Source organism: Scyliorhinus torazame, chromosome 15 (assembly GCF_047496885.1).
Source record: "Scyliorhinus torazame isolate Kashiwa2021f chromosome 15, sScyTor2.1, whole genome shotgun sequence".
Classification (NCBI taxonomy): Eukaryota; Metazoa; Chordata; class Chondrichthyes; order Carcharhiniformes; family Scyliorhinidae; genus Scyliorhinus; species Scyliorhinus torazame.
Window position 1 is genome coordinate 206,170,391 of NC_092721.1, and position 16,172 is coordinate 206,186,562.

Below are 16,172 nucleotides of genomic sequence, written 5' to 3' on the forward strand. Positions count from 1 at the left end.
AGGGGGTGTGGCCTGGGGCGGGGCCGTCCGTTACCCTGGCAACCAGGCCCACTCTCCATCGAGGCCTCACCGCCTCCGAACCCCAAAAGCACCGGGGAATCGCCACCAGTGTCTTTGTGTCCCCGGCGGGGGCCGGGGGCCGGGGGCCGGGGGGGGGACAAAACACCCGACATGGAATAAAAAGGTTTCGGTGTTTAAAAATCTGGAAGGTTAAAGTTCATAAAGATGGCGGCGCCCATGGTTTGAGGTTGTGACTTCACAGCAGGTCAGTCAGGGGCAGGTTTCTCTCTGAATCTATAACATTCGGTATCTGTCATCTACATTCAATCTGGTTTTGGTTCTGATTCAATATTTTACAACACATGGGAAGGTGTTGAGTTTCTCTGGCAGTCCTGTGGTTTCTGCTCACACAGCAGCAAATCTCACCACCTGCTGTCTCAAGTACTTGTACTGCACCTTTACTGCTTCAGTTACGTCAGGAGATTGGAGAAGTCGGGACTCTTTTCCTTGGAGAAGAGAAGGTTGGGAGGAGATTTGCATTTGGCGTTTAAAGTCATTCAGGATTTGGACTGAGCAGGTGAGGAGAATCTAATCCCATTGGTGGAAGGATGGAGAACCAGAGAGCCCAGACTGAAGGGCATTGGCAGAACCTGTAGTGGAGACGTGAGGAGAAACTCTTGCACAGTGAGTGGTTAGGATCTGGAATGCACTGCCTGAGAGTACTGGGTCAACTGGGGTTCTCTGGAGGGAATTGGATTATTACCTGAAAATGAAAGATTTTCAGGGCTACGGGTAAAAGGCAGGACAGTGAGATTAGGTGAAGTTGGCCTTACAATAATAATAATAATCGCTTATTGTCACAAGTAGGCTTCAATGAAGTTACTGTGAAAAGCCCCACATTCCAGCTCCTGTTCAGGGAGGCCGGTACGGGAATTGAACCCGTGCTGCTGCCTTGTTCTGCATTACAAGCCAGCTGTTTTAGCCCACTGTGCGAAACCAGCCCTTACAAAGATTAGGCAGACATACAATGGTGAATGGCTTCTTTCTGTGCTGTAACTATTCTATGATACTAAACCATCCAGAGAACTCCACAGGCACATATGAAACAAAATTTGACACTGAACCAGGTAAGGAGATATTAGGCCAAGTGAACAAAATCTTGGGCAATGTGGCAGGAGTATTCACTGCATGCCATTTGTCTTGTAGTCCTTACTACATCTCACCAGGCTTTTTTTGATGCATTCTGAGTAGGATTGCGGATTTCTCCTCTTCCTCTCATCTGTTATAGGACATACAGTGCAGAAGGAGGCCATTCGGCCCATCGAATCTGTACTGACCCACTTCACCCCTCACTTCCACATTACCCCGGAACCCAATAACCTCTCCTAATCTATTTTGGTCACTAAGGGCAATTTATCATGGCCAATCCACCTAACCGGCACATCTTTGGACTGCAGGAGGAAACCGGAGGAAACCCATGCAGACACAGGGAGAACGTGCAGAATCCGCACAGACCGTGACCCAGCGGGGAATCGAACCTGGGACCCTGGCGTTGTGAAGCCACAGTGCTATCCACTTGTGCTACCGTTATGCCCATCAATTAAGCTTCTCCTTCTGAAGCTTCAGGTGATCAGACTCGATAAGATTCCTCAGCGACTTGATCTGTTGTGCATGCAGAACAGCACCTCTAAATATATATAAAAAATCTTATTTTAGCATTCTAGCAGCCAGATCTCTTAATGGGGAGGAGTGCCGACGCCCTTGCCTTTGCCTCCCAATTCGCCTGCCGGAGAATCCTGCTCGGCTGGCGGTCAGCAGCACCACCCAAAACTGCAGACTGGCTGTCCGACCTGCCGGAATTTCTCCAATGGGGAAAATTAAATTCGCCATCCGCGAGTCGGAGGAAGGCTTCCTCAAAACAAGGGAGCCATTCACTTGGTTGTTCGAAGTCCTGTTTGTAGCCAACAACTGGAAGCCAAAGAACAGGAGGGGGTAGCCACAATGCAGCAAAGAAGCGTTGGGGGGGTGGGTGGGTGGGGTGGGGGGGGGGGGGGAGAGGGAAACATGCCCAACAAAAGAAGCATGAGACACAATGGGGGGGGGGGGTGCAGTGGCAACAACCTGAACCAAAGTGAAAAAGCAAAAGAGAAAACCGGGGAAGGGGAACGAAATGCAGGAAAGCTCAATCGCCACTGCAAATAATGTACGCAGGGAAAAAAACTACTTTATTTGTTATTTTCTCTTTTTGTCTCCTACTGTTCATATTTGTTTTGTATACCAGAAACTCAATAAAATATGTTTTAAAATTTTAGCATTCCGACTTGAGAAAACAAAAAACTAAATCTTCATGTAAATGGAGGCACAGTGGTTAGCCCTGCTGCCTCATGGTGCCGAGGTCCCAAGTTCGATCCCGGTCCCGCGTCACTGTCCGTGTGAGTTTGTACATTCTCCCCATGTCTGTGTGGGTCTCACCCCCACAACCCAACCCACCTACCCCAGGGTAGTGGATTGGCCATGCCAAATTACCCCTTAATTGGAAAAAAAAAAAATTGGATACTTTAAACTTATATATTTTTTAAAAACATGGAAACAACAGCTATGCTGGTAGGGAGAGAAAACAAGGTCTATAAAAACAGGTCAGTATTGATTAATTGATCAAAACACAATCATAACTGGGTCAAGATCAGTGTCCATCAAGTGACAAAATACAAAATTACTTTAAATATTGAAAATCAAAGCAGAGCAAAAGAAAATGCAAAGTACAAAATTGCAAAAATTTGTGGTCGCAGGCCTTAGGCCTACAGGGAGATGGTGCTGTCACTGGACTAGCAAACCAAAGGCTCAGACGAATGCTCTGGGGACATGAGTTCAAATCCCACCACGGCAGCTGGTGAAATTTAAATTCTATTATTAAATTCAACGAATTACTTGAAAGAAATCTGCAATTAAAAGCTTATCATCAGTAATGATGACCATGAAACCATCAGCAATTGTTCAAAAACCCATCTTGTTCATTACTGTCCTTTAGGGAAGGAAATCTGCCGTCCTTACCCGGTCTGGCCTACATGTGACTCCAGACCCACACCGATGTGGTTGACTCTTAACTTCCCTCAAAGACAACTAAGACTGGGCAACAGATGCTGGCCTTACTAGCAATGGCCACATCCCATGTTAGAATGATTTTCAAAGTAGAAAGGCTGAGTGAGGAAAGCAATAAAGGGTATCTCATTAATTAAAATTGTAATGGTAGTTGATATGTTCTTGGAAAGGGTAAGGCTACGTTGGGAAGGCTGCCCATGAGAAACTGGGAGTGGAACTTTGTAGTTTAGAACGCATTGCCTGGGAGGGTGGGGGAGGCGGGATGCCTCACATCCTTTAAAAAGTACCTGGCACGTCATAACATTCAGGGCAATGGGCCGAGTGCTGGCAAGTGGAATTAGATGGGCAGGTCAGGACCTTTCATGCGTCGGTGCAGACTCGATGGGCTGAAGGGCCTCTTGTGCACTGTAGTAATCTGTGACTTTTTTCTCACAACTGAGCGCCTTCCTAGGCCACTATGGAGGATATAAGCAATCAACAACATAAATAATTTGCATTTAACACCTTTCATGACCTCAGGATATTCGAAAGAGCTTTTAGCCAATGAAGTATTTTTCGAAGTGTAGTCATTGTAATGAAAGAAATAGATGCACAGCATGGTCACACAAGCAAGCAGATCATTTGTTTCTTGTGGCATTGGTTAAACGTTAAATATTGGCCGGGATACTAGTCTTTGGATTTGTGTCTGTGGGATGAGAGGGCAGAGCTGTAAGAGCTTATCCCAAAGGGGCAACTACCTCAGTACTGCACTGGGAATGTCAGCTTGGATTATGGAGTGAAACCTGAACCTACAACCATCTGACCTAGAATTTAGGCTGTGTGACTGTGTGTAAAACAGGCTGGATAGAACATAGGACATACAGCGCAGAAGGAGGCCATTCGGCCCATCGAGTCTGCACCGACCCACTTTAAGCCCTCACTTCCACCCTATCCCCGTAACTCAATAACCCCTTCTAATCTTTTTGGTCACTAAGGGCAATTTATCATGGCCAATCCACATAACCACATCTTTGGACTGTGGGAGGAAACCGGAGCACCCGGAGGAAACCCACGGAGACACAGGGAGAACATGCAGACTCCGCACAGCGGGGAATCGAACCTGGGACCCTGGCGCTGTGAAGCCACAGTGCTATCCACTTGTGCTACCGTGCTGTCCTCACTGCTTAGTCGTCACTGATTTATTGAATTTGGTTTTGTGATGGATTTGGGTGGGACTTGATCTCGTGATTTCTCAGGTTCCTACTTGAAAACCCGAGCCAGAGATTATTCATAGATATACAGAAACAGCTGTGAAATTGACTTCTTTTGACACTTTTTCCCCAGATCAGTGGGATGACCGAAGCTGAGCTCCTTTACTTTGTCAACTGTCTGGGTGTGCTGGTTTTCCTACTCGCTGTTCTCTACCACTGGGTTAACATTGTGCACACTGGATCCCCAACCTTCACTCAAAACTTCTATGACGCTCGGCCAGCGAGAAGCTTTCACAGCCAGTGCCGAAGGCGAGTGTACACGCGGAGCATCTCGATGAGCAACATGGACTTCCCAGGAGACATCTAACGTTGACATATCCACGTTACACTAAAATCCCAATGTGTCCAGAACAAAAAGGAAAGGCAAAATGACCAACACTGGGACAGGTTGTACAGCAAGGATTGAACACGAACGAACACAACACGACAAACAAGTGTTAATTCATTCAGCTCCAGTCTAGAATCTAATCAAGTAAACCAGAGTGCTAATTCTGGGCAGTACTGAGGGAGTGCTGCCCCATCCATCGTCTTTACGGAGAAAAGGCCTCACTGCCTTTGCCAGTAACTCCCATTCCTTCCTCGGTCAACTTCACGAAAAAACACTTTAACTGGTCACTTGTCACGTTGCTGTTCGTGGGACCCTGGTTTGTGCAAAATGGTTGTTTGTTTACATCGCTAACCATGCCTATGCTTCAGATTCTGCACCGAGCACTTTGAAATCTTGCTGACGAATGTGATGCGTTGGTATACAAACTGTTGGCACCAAACCAGATTGGCAGACAGCTCGGTGGATCTGCCTTCTGGGTTTCATCAGTATTTGAGTTTCATCAGTATTTTATGTAACTGCAAACAGAGAGCCAAGTGCAGCATAAAGGAAATGTAAACTGTGGGAAGAGAGGATAACATTGTGCAGTTTGGTCCCTCCGAAATACAAATGTTTCTGACAGTTTGCCCGGCTTCTACTGGTGTTGTTGCAACAACTGCTCCCTCCATCCTGTGCTCAAGAGGTTTGGATGTGTCCCGTGTCCACTGCAATCTGAAAGTCAACAAGGCAACAAGCTGCGTTTTCCATATCTCGAATCTTACGGTTTGACAACCGGACAGTTTTCGATTAAATCTCACTCAACTCCTGGGAAATTGCAAGAGACGGATTGTTTAAAGATTGGCCAAATTTGTTTTTGTTTGGTTTGAGGGCGAGGAGTTGTAGTACTGGCCAATATTTCCCCCTCATTTTCGTCAGTGCTGTTAGTGGGATCGTGCTAATGCGCAGACGGGCTGCTGCGGTTCCAGCGTGACTACAGTGACTACACTTTGAAAGTTCCTCATTGGATGTAAAGTGCTTTGTGTGGTCCTGAGGCTGTGAAAGGTGCTATATAAATGCAAGTGTTTCTTATTGTGCACACCCTGCAGTCTGGGTTTTGTCACCATGCCCTTTTTGAAGCCTGTGATCGAAGTGGTGAACCTGGGCAGGATATCCTATGGAGAGGGGCTGCAAGCACAGCGGAGGTTCATCCGGCGCCACCTCAATGCCTTGTCTCAGTGCTCCACCGCCGGGTCTCCACTCAATGCCCTGTTGCTGTGTGAGCACCAGCCTGTCTACACTATTGGGATCAGGACGGCCCGGTATCCCATCGAGGAGGAGGAGCGACTGAAGCAGCTGGGGGCAGAGTTCTACCGGGCCGACCGGGGGGGCCTGATCACCTTCCACGGCCCCGGGCAGCTGGTGTGTTACCCCATCCTCAACCTGGCTCACTTCAGGAAGAGCGTGCGGTGGTACGTGGGCGAGTTGGAGAGGACTGTCATCCAGCTGTGCCACAGGTTTGGGATCAATGGAGAGACATCGCCTGACACTGGAGTGTGGGTTAGAGATGAGAAGATCTGCGCTATTGGTAAGTGATGTCACAATCTGTGGAGGAGGGAAAAATCTCCAACCAGGGCTTGGTATCAAGGGAGGGGTGTGGCATGTGCACTTCAGTAGGCACTTGGTAAGACGCGTCATCGGAGATTTAACACCGGGATTGAGGCAGATTGGAAGTGACCATGTAACAGCATGGAGAGAAAGTTGGTTACAGGAAATAAAAGGATATCAGCGAAGCATTGGCATTGTTGGATGCAAAAATGTCTCAATGCCTTCTCCCATCTAGCAGTTGCATGAAACAACGATAATGGAATTATTGACTAATCATAGAATGCAGTGCAGAATGAGGCCATTCGGCCCTCGGATCTGCACCGACCATCTGAAAGACCACCCCACTTAGACCCACGCCCCCACCCAACCTTTTTGGCTACTAAGGGGCAATTTAACATGGCCAATCCGTGTAACGTGCACATCTTTGGACCGTGGGGGGAAACCCACGCAGTCACTTGGGGAACACACAGTCACCCTCGGCCGGAATCGAACCCTGGCACTGTGAGGCAGCAGTGCTAACCACTGTGGAACCATGCACTTAATCTCTATGCAACAGATCCAGACATGAGGTGAGGAAAACTCCCAGTAGTGGAGAACTTTGGGAACCATGGGCCCAAAGTCAGGTGTGATTAGCAAGAAGCCTTTCAGCAGCACCAGCCTGTTCCACATGGCTGTTGCTCGGATTGGAGAAAAGGTAAGCAGTAATACACCCCAGGGGTCACTGGGGTCCTCTGTTGTTCTCTGTATAAATATCGAGAACTTTATAAATTCATTCATGGAGTTTCGAAGAATGAGCGGGGATCTGATCGAGGTTTATAAAATACTGAAAGAGATTGATAAAGTAAACGTAGACCAAATGTTCCTCCTTGTGGGGCAATCTAGAACGAGACATCACAGACATAGGTTGAGAGGGTAGACTTGGAACTGAGATGAGAAGGAACTATTTCTCGCAGAGGGTGATGAATTTCTGGAACTAACTGCCCCATCATGCGATGGAGTCTGATTCATTAAATGGTTTAAAGAGGGACATAGATATATGTCTGATTTTAAAACGGGTTAAAAGAATATGGGGAATAGGTGGGATGTGGATTTGAGACCAGGAAGAGATCAGCCATGATCTGATTGAATTGCGGAGCAGGATCGAAGAGCTGAATTGCCGACTTCTGCTCCTAATTCCTATGTCCTATATTCCTAAAATTCAGGAGCCTAGTCTGAGAATCAACTACTTCACTCTCCACCTTCATGAAAATTTCTATCATATTATGGTCGCTCATCCCCAAGGGGTCTCGTACAGCCAGATTGCCAATGATTCCTTTCTCATTACACAAATACCCAGCCTGCTCTCTGGTTGGCTCATCAATGTACTGGTCCAGAAAACCATCCCGCAAACACACCAGGAATTCCTCCTCTGCGGTACTGTGGCTAATTTGATTTGCCCAATCTATATGCAGATTAAAAGCACCCATAATTACAGATGTTCCTTTATCACATGCATCTCTAATTTCCTGTTTAATGCCATTCCCAACATCACCACTGCAGTTTGGGGTCTATATAACGACACCCACTCATGTTTTTTGCCCCTTGGTATTTCTCAACTCTACCCATGCAGACTCCACATTGTTGGAGCTAATGTCCTTCCTCACGATTGCGTTAATTTCCTCTTTAACCAGCACTGACACTCCACCGCCTTTTCCTTTTGTCTGTCTTTCCTAAATACGGAATATTCCTGGACATTCAGTTCCCATCCCTGCAGCCGTTTCTCCGTAATCCCAATTATATTATACCCATTTACGTCTATTTGTGTGATTAGTTCATCCACTTTATTGTGAATGCTCCGTGCGTTAAGGCACAAAGCCTTTAAGCCTTGTACTTTTGACATTACAAGTCCCACTCCTAATATTTTTCACTGTGGCCCTGTTTGAATCTGGCCCTTGGTTTCTCTGCCTATCACTTTTCTTATTCCCCTTCCTGTCTTTTATTTTTGTCCTTATTTACTCCTGCTCTGACTCCTTGCATAGGTTCCCATCCCTCTGCCATTGTAGTTTAAAGCCTCCATCAACCACTCTAGCAAATACCTGCCCCCTAGGACATCAGTCCCAGTCTTGCCCAGGTGTAACCTGTCAAGTTTGTACTGGTCCCACCTCCCCCTGAACCGGTTCCAATGCCCCAGAAATCTGAAACCCTCCCCTCACATCATGGGCTGGATTCTTCCGCCCCGCCCACCGCAAGATCGCCAGGTGTTTTCCGACAGAGATATTCGGAACTTGGCTCCAGAAATGGGATCGAAGATGTAATAGACAATTTAGGGGTTAATAGATTGAGCGAAAAACTGCTAACACTGAGTCAGAGGGATACCCCACACCTGGTCTGACTTACATTGTCACATTCATCCTGATCGTCCTTGAGTTGGATGATCAACTGTGATCGTGATGAATAGCAGAGCAGGCTCAAAAGGCCAAAAAGGCTTCCTCCTGCTCCTATCTTCTATGTATCTATGTTTTCAGACTTAAACCCATTAGTTGGAATGCACAGGGTGCCCCTGTTCAGCCAGGGTGATATACACGAGATCCATTGTCCTTTGGGACGCTTTTGTTTGACCAGCCATTAGCCCATTACAGAGTCTGATGGCCTCTTTTGTCCATAAATTGGAGGTTAGTTGCATATCATTTGCATGGCTCTGTTCTTTTGTATAAACGGAAATCAGACAGCCAAGGTGACAATGAGTTCAGGTGTGGGCAGCCCAGGAGAGAAACTTTGGTTGAGGGGCTGGGCGGAGCTCAGAGAGGGAGAAGAAGAATCCTGTTTGAACAGGTAGGGAGAAGGATTTCAAAAGCCACAAAGGGAGATCATAGAAAGCGTTCCATAGACAGGATTTTGAGAAGGGTTCTGAAAGATGCATCAATTACATTTTTTTCCTTTGGACCTACGGTGAGGAATCACTGAAACAAATTCACGATGACATCAATAAGTTCCATCCCACCATCAGGCACACCATAGACGGTCACCTCAGCACTTCGCTTTACTGCAAGCCCACGGATAACCTCACGATGCTCCACATCTCCAGCTTCCACCCTAAACACATTAAAGAAGCCATCCCCTATGGACAAGCCCTCCGTATACACAGGATCTGCTCAGACGAGGAGGAGCGTAACAGACATCTATAGATGTTGAAAGACGCCCTTGTAAGAACGGGATATCGACTTATCGATCAACAGTTACAATGCGCCACAGTAGAAAACCGCACCAACCTCCTCAGAATACAAACATGGGACACAACCGACAATACCTTTCGTCGTCCAGTACTTCCCTGGAGCTGAGAAACTACGAAAGCTTTTTCGCAGCCTTTAACGCGTCATCGATGAAGATGAACATCTTGCCAAGGCCATCCCCACCCTCCACTACTTGCCTTCAAACAACCGCACAACCTCAGACCATTGTTTGCAGCAAACTACCCAGCCTTCAGGAGAACAGCAACGACAACGCCACAGCCCTGCGGTGACAACCTCTGCAAGACGTGCCAGATCATCGACATGGATACCACCATTACACGTGAGAACACCACCCATCAGGTACGCGGTACATACTCGTGCAACACAGCCAACGTTGCCTACTTCATACGCTGCAGTAAAGGATGTCCCGGGGCGTGGTACATTGGCGAGACCATGTAGACGTTGCGACAATGGATGAACGGACATTGCGCGACAATCGCCAGGCAGGAATGTTCCCTTCCAGTCGGGGAACACTTCAGTAGTCAAGGGCATTTAAGCCTCTGATCTTCGGGTAAGCGTTCTCCAGGACGGCCTTCAGGACGCGCGACAACGCAAAATCGCTGAGCAGAAACTGATAGCCAAGTTCCGCACGCATGAGTACGGCCTCAACCGGGACCTTGGATTCATGTCGCATTACATTCATTCCCCACCATCTGGCCTGGGCTTGCAAAATTCTACCAACAGTCCTGGCTTTAGACAATTCGCACCTCTTTAACCTGCGATTATCCCTCTCTCCAGTTGCTCCGTCTGGACCTGTAAAGACTTAATTACCTGCAAAGACTCTCATTCAAAGTATCATTTCAAAGTGCTAACCACTGTGCTACCGTGCGGCCTTCTGCACTCTTCTTCGATCCCCTGTCCCCCTGTCTTGGTGGCAATGGTAGAGTGGGGGAGATGCCAAGCCATGAGGTTATAGATTGGGTTTGAGTACAATTCTGCTGATGGCATATCTCATGGATGCCCAGCCTTGACTTTCTAGATCTGTCCAAAATCTCTCCCATGAGACATGGTGGAGGGTATCCTCAATGTGAACATGGGACTTTGTCTTCACAAAGGCTGCGCGGTGGTCACTTCTACTGATACGACATGGACAAATGCATCTCTTGGTGATAGACATTGAAGTCCCCCCACCCAGAGTACATTATGTGCCCTAGTTACACTCCGTGCTTCCGCCAGGTGGCGCTCAATATGGAGGAGTACTGATTCAATCAGCTGAGGGTGTCGGTACATCAGGAGGTTTCCTTGGCACGTTTGGCCTGGTGTTGTGAGAGTTCATGAGGTCTGGAAGCGATGTCGAGCACTCTGGGAGTAGAGAAAATAACCTAATAAAGATGGCACAAAGGACGGATGTTTGTCCAATCTTGAAGAAAACAGTCAGAAACCTTGGTAATACAAATAGTGAGGGGGATTGGCAGAGCCGATTTAATGTGGATAAGCGCGAGATCATACATTTTCGGAAGGTTGAAATGAACTGGAATACACAGCATGGAAAGAAACTGATGACTGTGGGTGAGTGAGATCCAGGTGTTCAGAAATCACATTCCCTGGATATTGCAATGTCAAGGAGAGAAATTCATTGCAAAAAAGTGTCACCTGCATTTTCGGATTCATACATTGAGTTTGAATGTTTGATGGGACAGAGAGAGGTTTTACACTGTATCTAACCCCGTGCTGTACCTGTCCTGGGACTGTTTGATGGGGACAGTGTAGAGGGAGCTTTACTCTGTATCTAACCCCGTGCTGTACCTGTCCTGCGAGTGTTTGATGGGGACAGTGTAGAGGGAGCTTTACTCTGTATCTAACCCCGTGCTGTACCTGTCCTGGGAGTGTTTGATGGGGACAGTGTAGATGGAGCTTTACTCTGTATCTAACCCCGTGCTGTACCGGTCCTGGGAGTGTTTGATGGGGACAGTGTAGAGGGAGCTTTACTCTGTATCTAACCCCGTGCTGTACCTGTCCTGGGAGTGTTTGATGGGGACAGAGTAGAGGGAGCTTTACTCTGTATCTAATCCCGTGCTGTACCTGTCCTGGGAGTGTTTGATGGGGACAGGGTAGAGGGAGCTTTACTCTGTCTCTACCACCGTGCTGTACCTGTCCTGGGAGTGTTTGATGGCGACAGTGTAGAGGGAGCTTTACTTTGTATCTAACCCCGTGCTGTACCTGTCCTGGGAGTGTTTGATGGGGACAGTGTAGAGGGGGCTTTACTCTGTATCTAATCCCGTGTTGTACCTGTCCTGGGAGTGTTTGATGGGGACAGTGTAGAGGGAGCTTTAATCCGTATCTAATCCCGTGCTGTACCTGTCCTGGGAGTGTTTGATGGGGACAGTGTAGAGGGAGCTTTACTCTGTATCTAACCCCGTGCTGTACCTGTTCTGGGAGTGTTTGATGGGGACAGTGTAGAGGGAGCTTTACTCTGTATCTAACCCCGTGCTGTACCTGTCCTGGGAGTGTTTGATGGGGACAGTGTAGAGGGAGCTTTACTCTGTATCTAATCCCGTGCTGTACCTGTCCTGGGAGTGTTTGATGGGGACAGTGTAGAGGGAGCTTTACTCTGTATCTAATCCCGTGCTGTACCTGTCCTGGGAGTGTTTGATGGGGACAGTGTAGAGGGAGCTTTACTCTGTATCTAATCCCGTGCTGTACCTGTCCTGGGAGTGTTTGATGGTGACAGTGTAGAGGGAGCTTTACTCTGTATCTAACCCCGTGCTGTACCTGTCCTGGGAGTGTTTGATGGGGACAGTGCAGAGAGAGCTTTACTCTGTATCTAATCCCATTCTGTACCTGCCCTGGGAGTGTTTGATGGGGACAGTGCAGAGAGAGCTTTACTCTGTATCTAATCCCATTCTGTACCTGTCCTGGGAGTGTTTGATGGGGACAGTGTAGAGGGAGCTTTACTCTGTATCTAACCCCGTGCTGTACCTGCCCTGGGAGTGTTTGATGGGGACAGTGTAGAGGGAGCTTTACTCTGTATCTAACCCCGTGCTGTACCTGTCCTGGGAGTGTTTGATGGGGACAGTGTAGAGGGGGCTTTACTCTGTATCTAACCCCGTGCTATACCTGTCCTGGGAGTGTTTGATGGGGACAGTGTAGAAGGAGCTTTACTCTGTATCTAACCCCATGCTGTACCTGTCCTGGGAGTGTTTGATGGGGACAGTGTAGAGGGAGCTTTACTCTGTATCTAACCCCGTGCTGTACCTGTCCTAGGAGTGTTTGATGGGGACAGTGTAGAGGGGGCTTTACTCTGTATCTAACCCCGTGCTGTACCTGTCCTGGGAGTGTTTAATGGGGACAGTGTAGAGGGAGCTTTACTCTGTATCTAACCCCATGCTGTACCTGTCCTGGGAGTGTTTGATGGGGACAGTGTAGAGGGAGCTTTACTCTGTATCTAACCCCGTGCTGTACCTGTCCTGGGAGTGTTTGATGGGGACAGTGTAGAAGGAGCTTTACTCTGTATCTAACCCCATGCTGTACCTGTCCTGGGAGTGTTTGATGGGGACAGTGTGGAGAGAGCTTTCCTCTATATCTAACCCCATGCTGTACCTGTCTTGGGAGTGTTTGATGGGGACAGTGTGGAGGGACATGGGCCTGAAGGTGCCACTTTTAATCTGAGCTACGTTCACTGGTTTGTGCCTCAGAAGTACTAAAGATGCTAAATTAGCCCCAGCACCCAGTTACACCACTGTACCTTTGGTCATTAAGCAGTAAGCCATGAATTGTCTAGTGAGCTGGTGAGGATAGCATTGTGATGCATTACAGGGTCAAATATCTTTGCGGTAGTGCCCAGCGCGCACAACGAATGGACAGTTTAGTAAGGGGCCAGACTAACCAGTCATGGTACGTGGATCCTTTGCCCCAGTAAGAATTGAGTGTGTTTAGAATCAGTGGGACAGGATAGCTGAAGAAGGGGGGAGTGCAGGATGAGGACGTTTCAATCATTATTCCTCTAGGAATTTCCAAGATGGCATTGTGATCTTTAATCCTTCTACCATGTTCATTTTTCAGGGATTCATTGCGGCAGATACATCACCTCTCACGGGCTGGCGCTGAACTGCAACACTGACCTCCACTGGTTTTCTCACATCACCCCCTGCGGCATTGAGGGGAAAGGGGTCACGTCCCTGAGTCAAACGCTGAAGAGGGAGGTGACTGTGTCAGAGGCTATGGAGCCTTTCCTGGAGACATTCGCCGAGCAGTTCAACTGTCTGCTGAGACGTTAGTGACGTAACAATCCCAGTCCACACCACAGTAACTGTCTTGGTGGCAGACGCGGTAGAGATTGCCGGAGATCTGTGAGGAGGAGGTGGTCTTTGATTTTGATTCATGGAGTGTGGTCATTGGAGGAAGCTTGACACATGGGGAATAATGCTGCCTGGTGAGACAGTAAACCATACAGATGTTCGTACCTAACAGCTTCTGTTTGATGGATGTTAAATACCCAATATTTGGAGGTAATGAAGCAAACAGATGTTGGGTATTGATTACTGAATTATACCCAGATATGAGGAAGAGTCAGCCAGCACTAGGTGTGTGGTGTTAAAGTGGAGCTTTAAGCTCTGTGGCAATCAATAAACAGTCTCCACCAAAGCAGCCTAGTCTCAGTGTCTTCTTCACAACCAGGTGTCGGAATTCCACTGACATCCGAGGAGGAGATGTCCCAGGTTCAAGCCCTGACTTGTGCTAATCTTAGCAAGAGATTTCCTAAAACTGGCGAGTGATGAGGGGGTATATTGGTTGGGCCTCTGCACTTTCTTTTATTCATCACAGGGTGCGAGCATTGACATTTATTTGCCTATCCCTAATTGCCTTTGAGAAGGTGGTGGTGAGTTGCTGCCTTGAACAGCTGAATCTTTATGGTGTCGATACATCCATGGTGCTGTTAGGGAGGGAGTTCCAGTATTTTGACCCAGCGACAGTGAAGGAACGGCGATATATTTCCAAGTCAGGATGTTGGGTGGCTTGGAAAGAAATCTCCATGCGGTGATGTTTAATACCCTTGTCCTTTTAAGTGTTTGAGATTGTAGGTTTGGAAGGCGCTGTTAAAATGACCTTGTTGAATTGCTGCATCTAGTATATGATGCACACTGCAGCCCCTGTGTGTCGGTGGTAGAGGGAGTGAATATTGAAGGCGGTTGATGTGGAGCTGATCAAATGGGCTGCTTTGTCCTGGATGGTGTTGTGGTTTTTTTTGGGTGTTGTTGGAGCTCCACTCATCCAGACAAGTGGAGAGTATTCCATCACACTCCTGACTTGTGCCTTGTAGTCGGTGGGCAGACTTTGGGATGTCAGGAGTTGGGTTACTGGCCGCAGAGTTCCCAGCGAGCCTGGCTGCATGGAACCCACTGTGGGAAATGGGACTGTGCTGCACACTGTGTCAAGACGAGACTCCTCAAATCGGCTTCCAGATGGAGAATGCCAACTTGTGTAAATTTTGAACCGTGATCCTCATAAACCAGCCACAGGGCAAGGGAAATTCTTATAGTTCAGAAAATAATGACATCCAGATCTCCAGAAAGCATTGTATTTGTATTTATATTCTTGGGCAATTATCACAATTACACATGTCTCACGTAAATGCTGAAAATCAATACTGGCTGGATTTATGATTTTCTTTCGGGAAAAAATATCATCGTTTTTTTTTCCTGCTGTGCGTGAATTACATTCCTGGATCTTAGATCGGGATTATAATGTTTTAAAAAAAAATGTTTTTATCCCATCCTTAAAGTTACAAAGCCAATGTGCAGAGTGGACAGGACAAACCCCTAATCTATCTCATTGCCTGCTCTGAAAACCAATTCCAATTCAAATTTGATCCAATTCATGGTCTCCACAAGAGAGACATACAAGATTCAAGCTGACAAGACGCTGCACCTCATTTTGGGCTTGATCTTAACCAAAAGGCTGAGAAGCAATGAGATAATAATGTGATATGTTAACCTTTTGGTTCTGAAAAATGTCGAAGTAATTTTGAAAACTATTTCATACCTGAATAGTTGGCATTCCTGAAGCTACAAGTTTTCTTTTTACCCGTTGCCACCCGTGGGCGGCACAGTGGCACAGTGGTTAGCACTGCTGCCCCACAGCACCAGGAACCCGGGTTCAATTCCAGTCTCCAGTGACTGTGTAGTTTGCACGTTCTCCCACTGCCTGTGTTGCTAACTTTGGTTGGCTCTTAATTCGTTGCTCGTTGCATCTTTACTTAATTTGCTCTGTTTCTATAACCTTTGCTGTAGAATCGCCAGGTATCTTTATGATACCGCCACGAGGTTCAAGTTCAAGTACCGATCAATAACTCGACACACCAATTAGTAAGATTCAAATCAAAACACATTTATTATACACAGTCAATCACTACTCATGCATGAAACTCTACTTACTAGACTATCTCTATCACTAAAAGGCCTATATTTAGCTTTGGAACTGGCCCACCAGGTCAGGGTCAGGGTAACAAATGGCCTTTTGTTCGATTCTGAGTCTGCAGGATTCAGAAGCTGGTATGGACTGGTAGCGAGGAGCGCCTATCTCGTAGCGAGCGTTGACTGGAGACTGGAGGCTGGCAGGGACTGGTAGCTAGGAGCGTCTATCTCGTAGCGAGCGTGACTGGAGACTGGAGGCTGGCAGGGACTGGTAGCTAGGAGCGTCTATCTC

General features: G+C 47.4%; 1 protein-coding gene across 2 annotated transcripts; it reads left to right on the plus strand.

Moving 5' to 3' along the window:
• Window positions 1-137: 137 nt before the first annotated feature.
• On the plus strand, window positions 138-14,114 carry lipt2 (lipoyl(octanoyl) transferase 2). 2 transcript variants are annotated; one of them, XM_072477509.1, is made up of 3 exons: window positions 138-265; window positions 4,423-6,238; window positions 13,530-14,114. In XM_072477509.1, exons 2-3 carry the CDS (start codon window positions 5,776-5,778, stop codon window positions 13,742-13,744), a joined length of 678 nt encoding a protein of 225 aa, XP_072333610.1. In that variant the 5' UTR covers window positions 138-265; window positions 4,423-5,775; the 3' UTR covers window positions 13,745-14,114. The 2 variants fall into 2 exon arrangements, with proteins under 2 accessions (XP_072333610.1, XP_072333611.1); XM_072477510.1 differs by lacking the exon at window positions 138-265 and adding an exon at window positions 304-577.
• The last annotated feature ends 2,058 nt before the right edge of the window (window positions 14,115-16,172 follow it).

What these genes read in the sequence shown, in the direction of transcription:
- lipt2 (XM_072477509.1), top strand. Translation starts at nt 5,776, where the DNA reads ATGCCCTTTTTGAAGCCTGTGATCGAAGTGGTGAACCTGGGCAGGATA. An exon ending in TGAGAAGATCTGCGCTATTG is followed by an intron (nt 6,239 to 13,529) that starts GTAAGTGATGTC and finishes TTCATTTTTCAG; the next exon opens with GGATTCATTGCGGCAGATAC.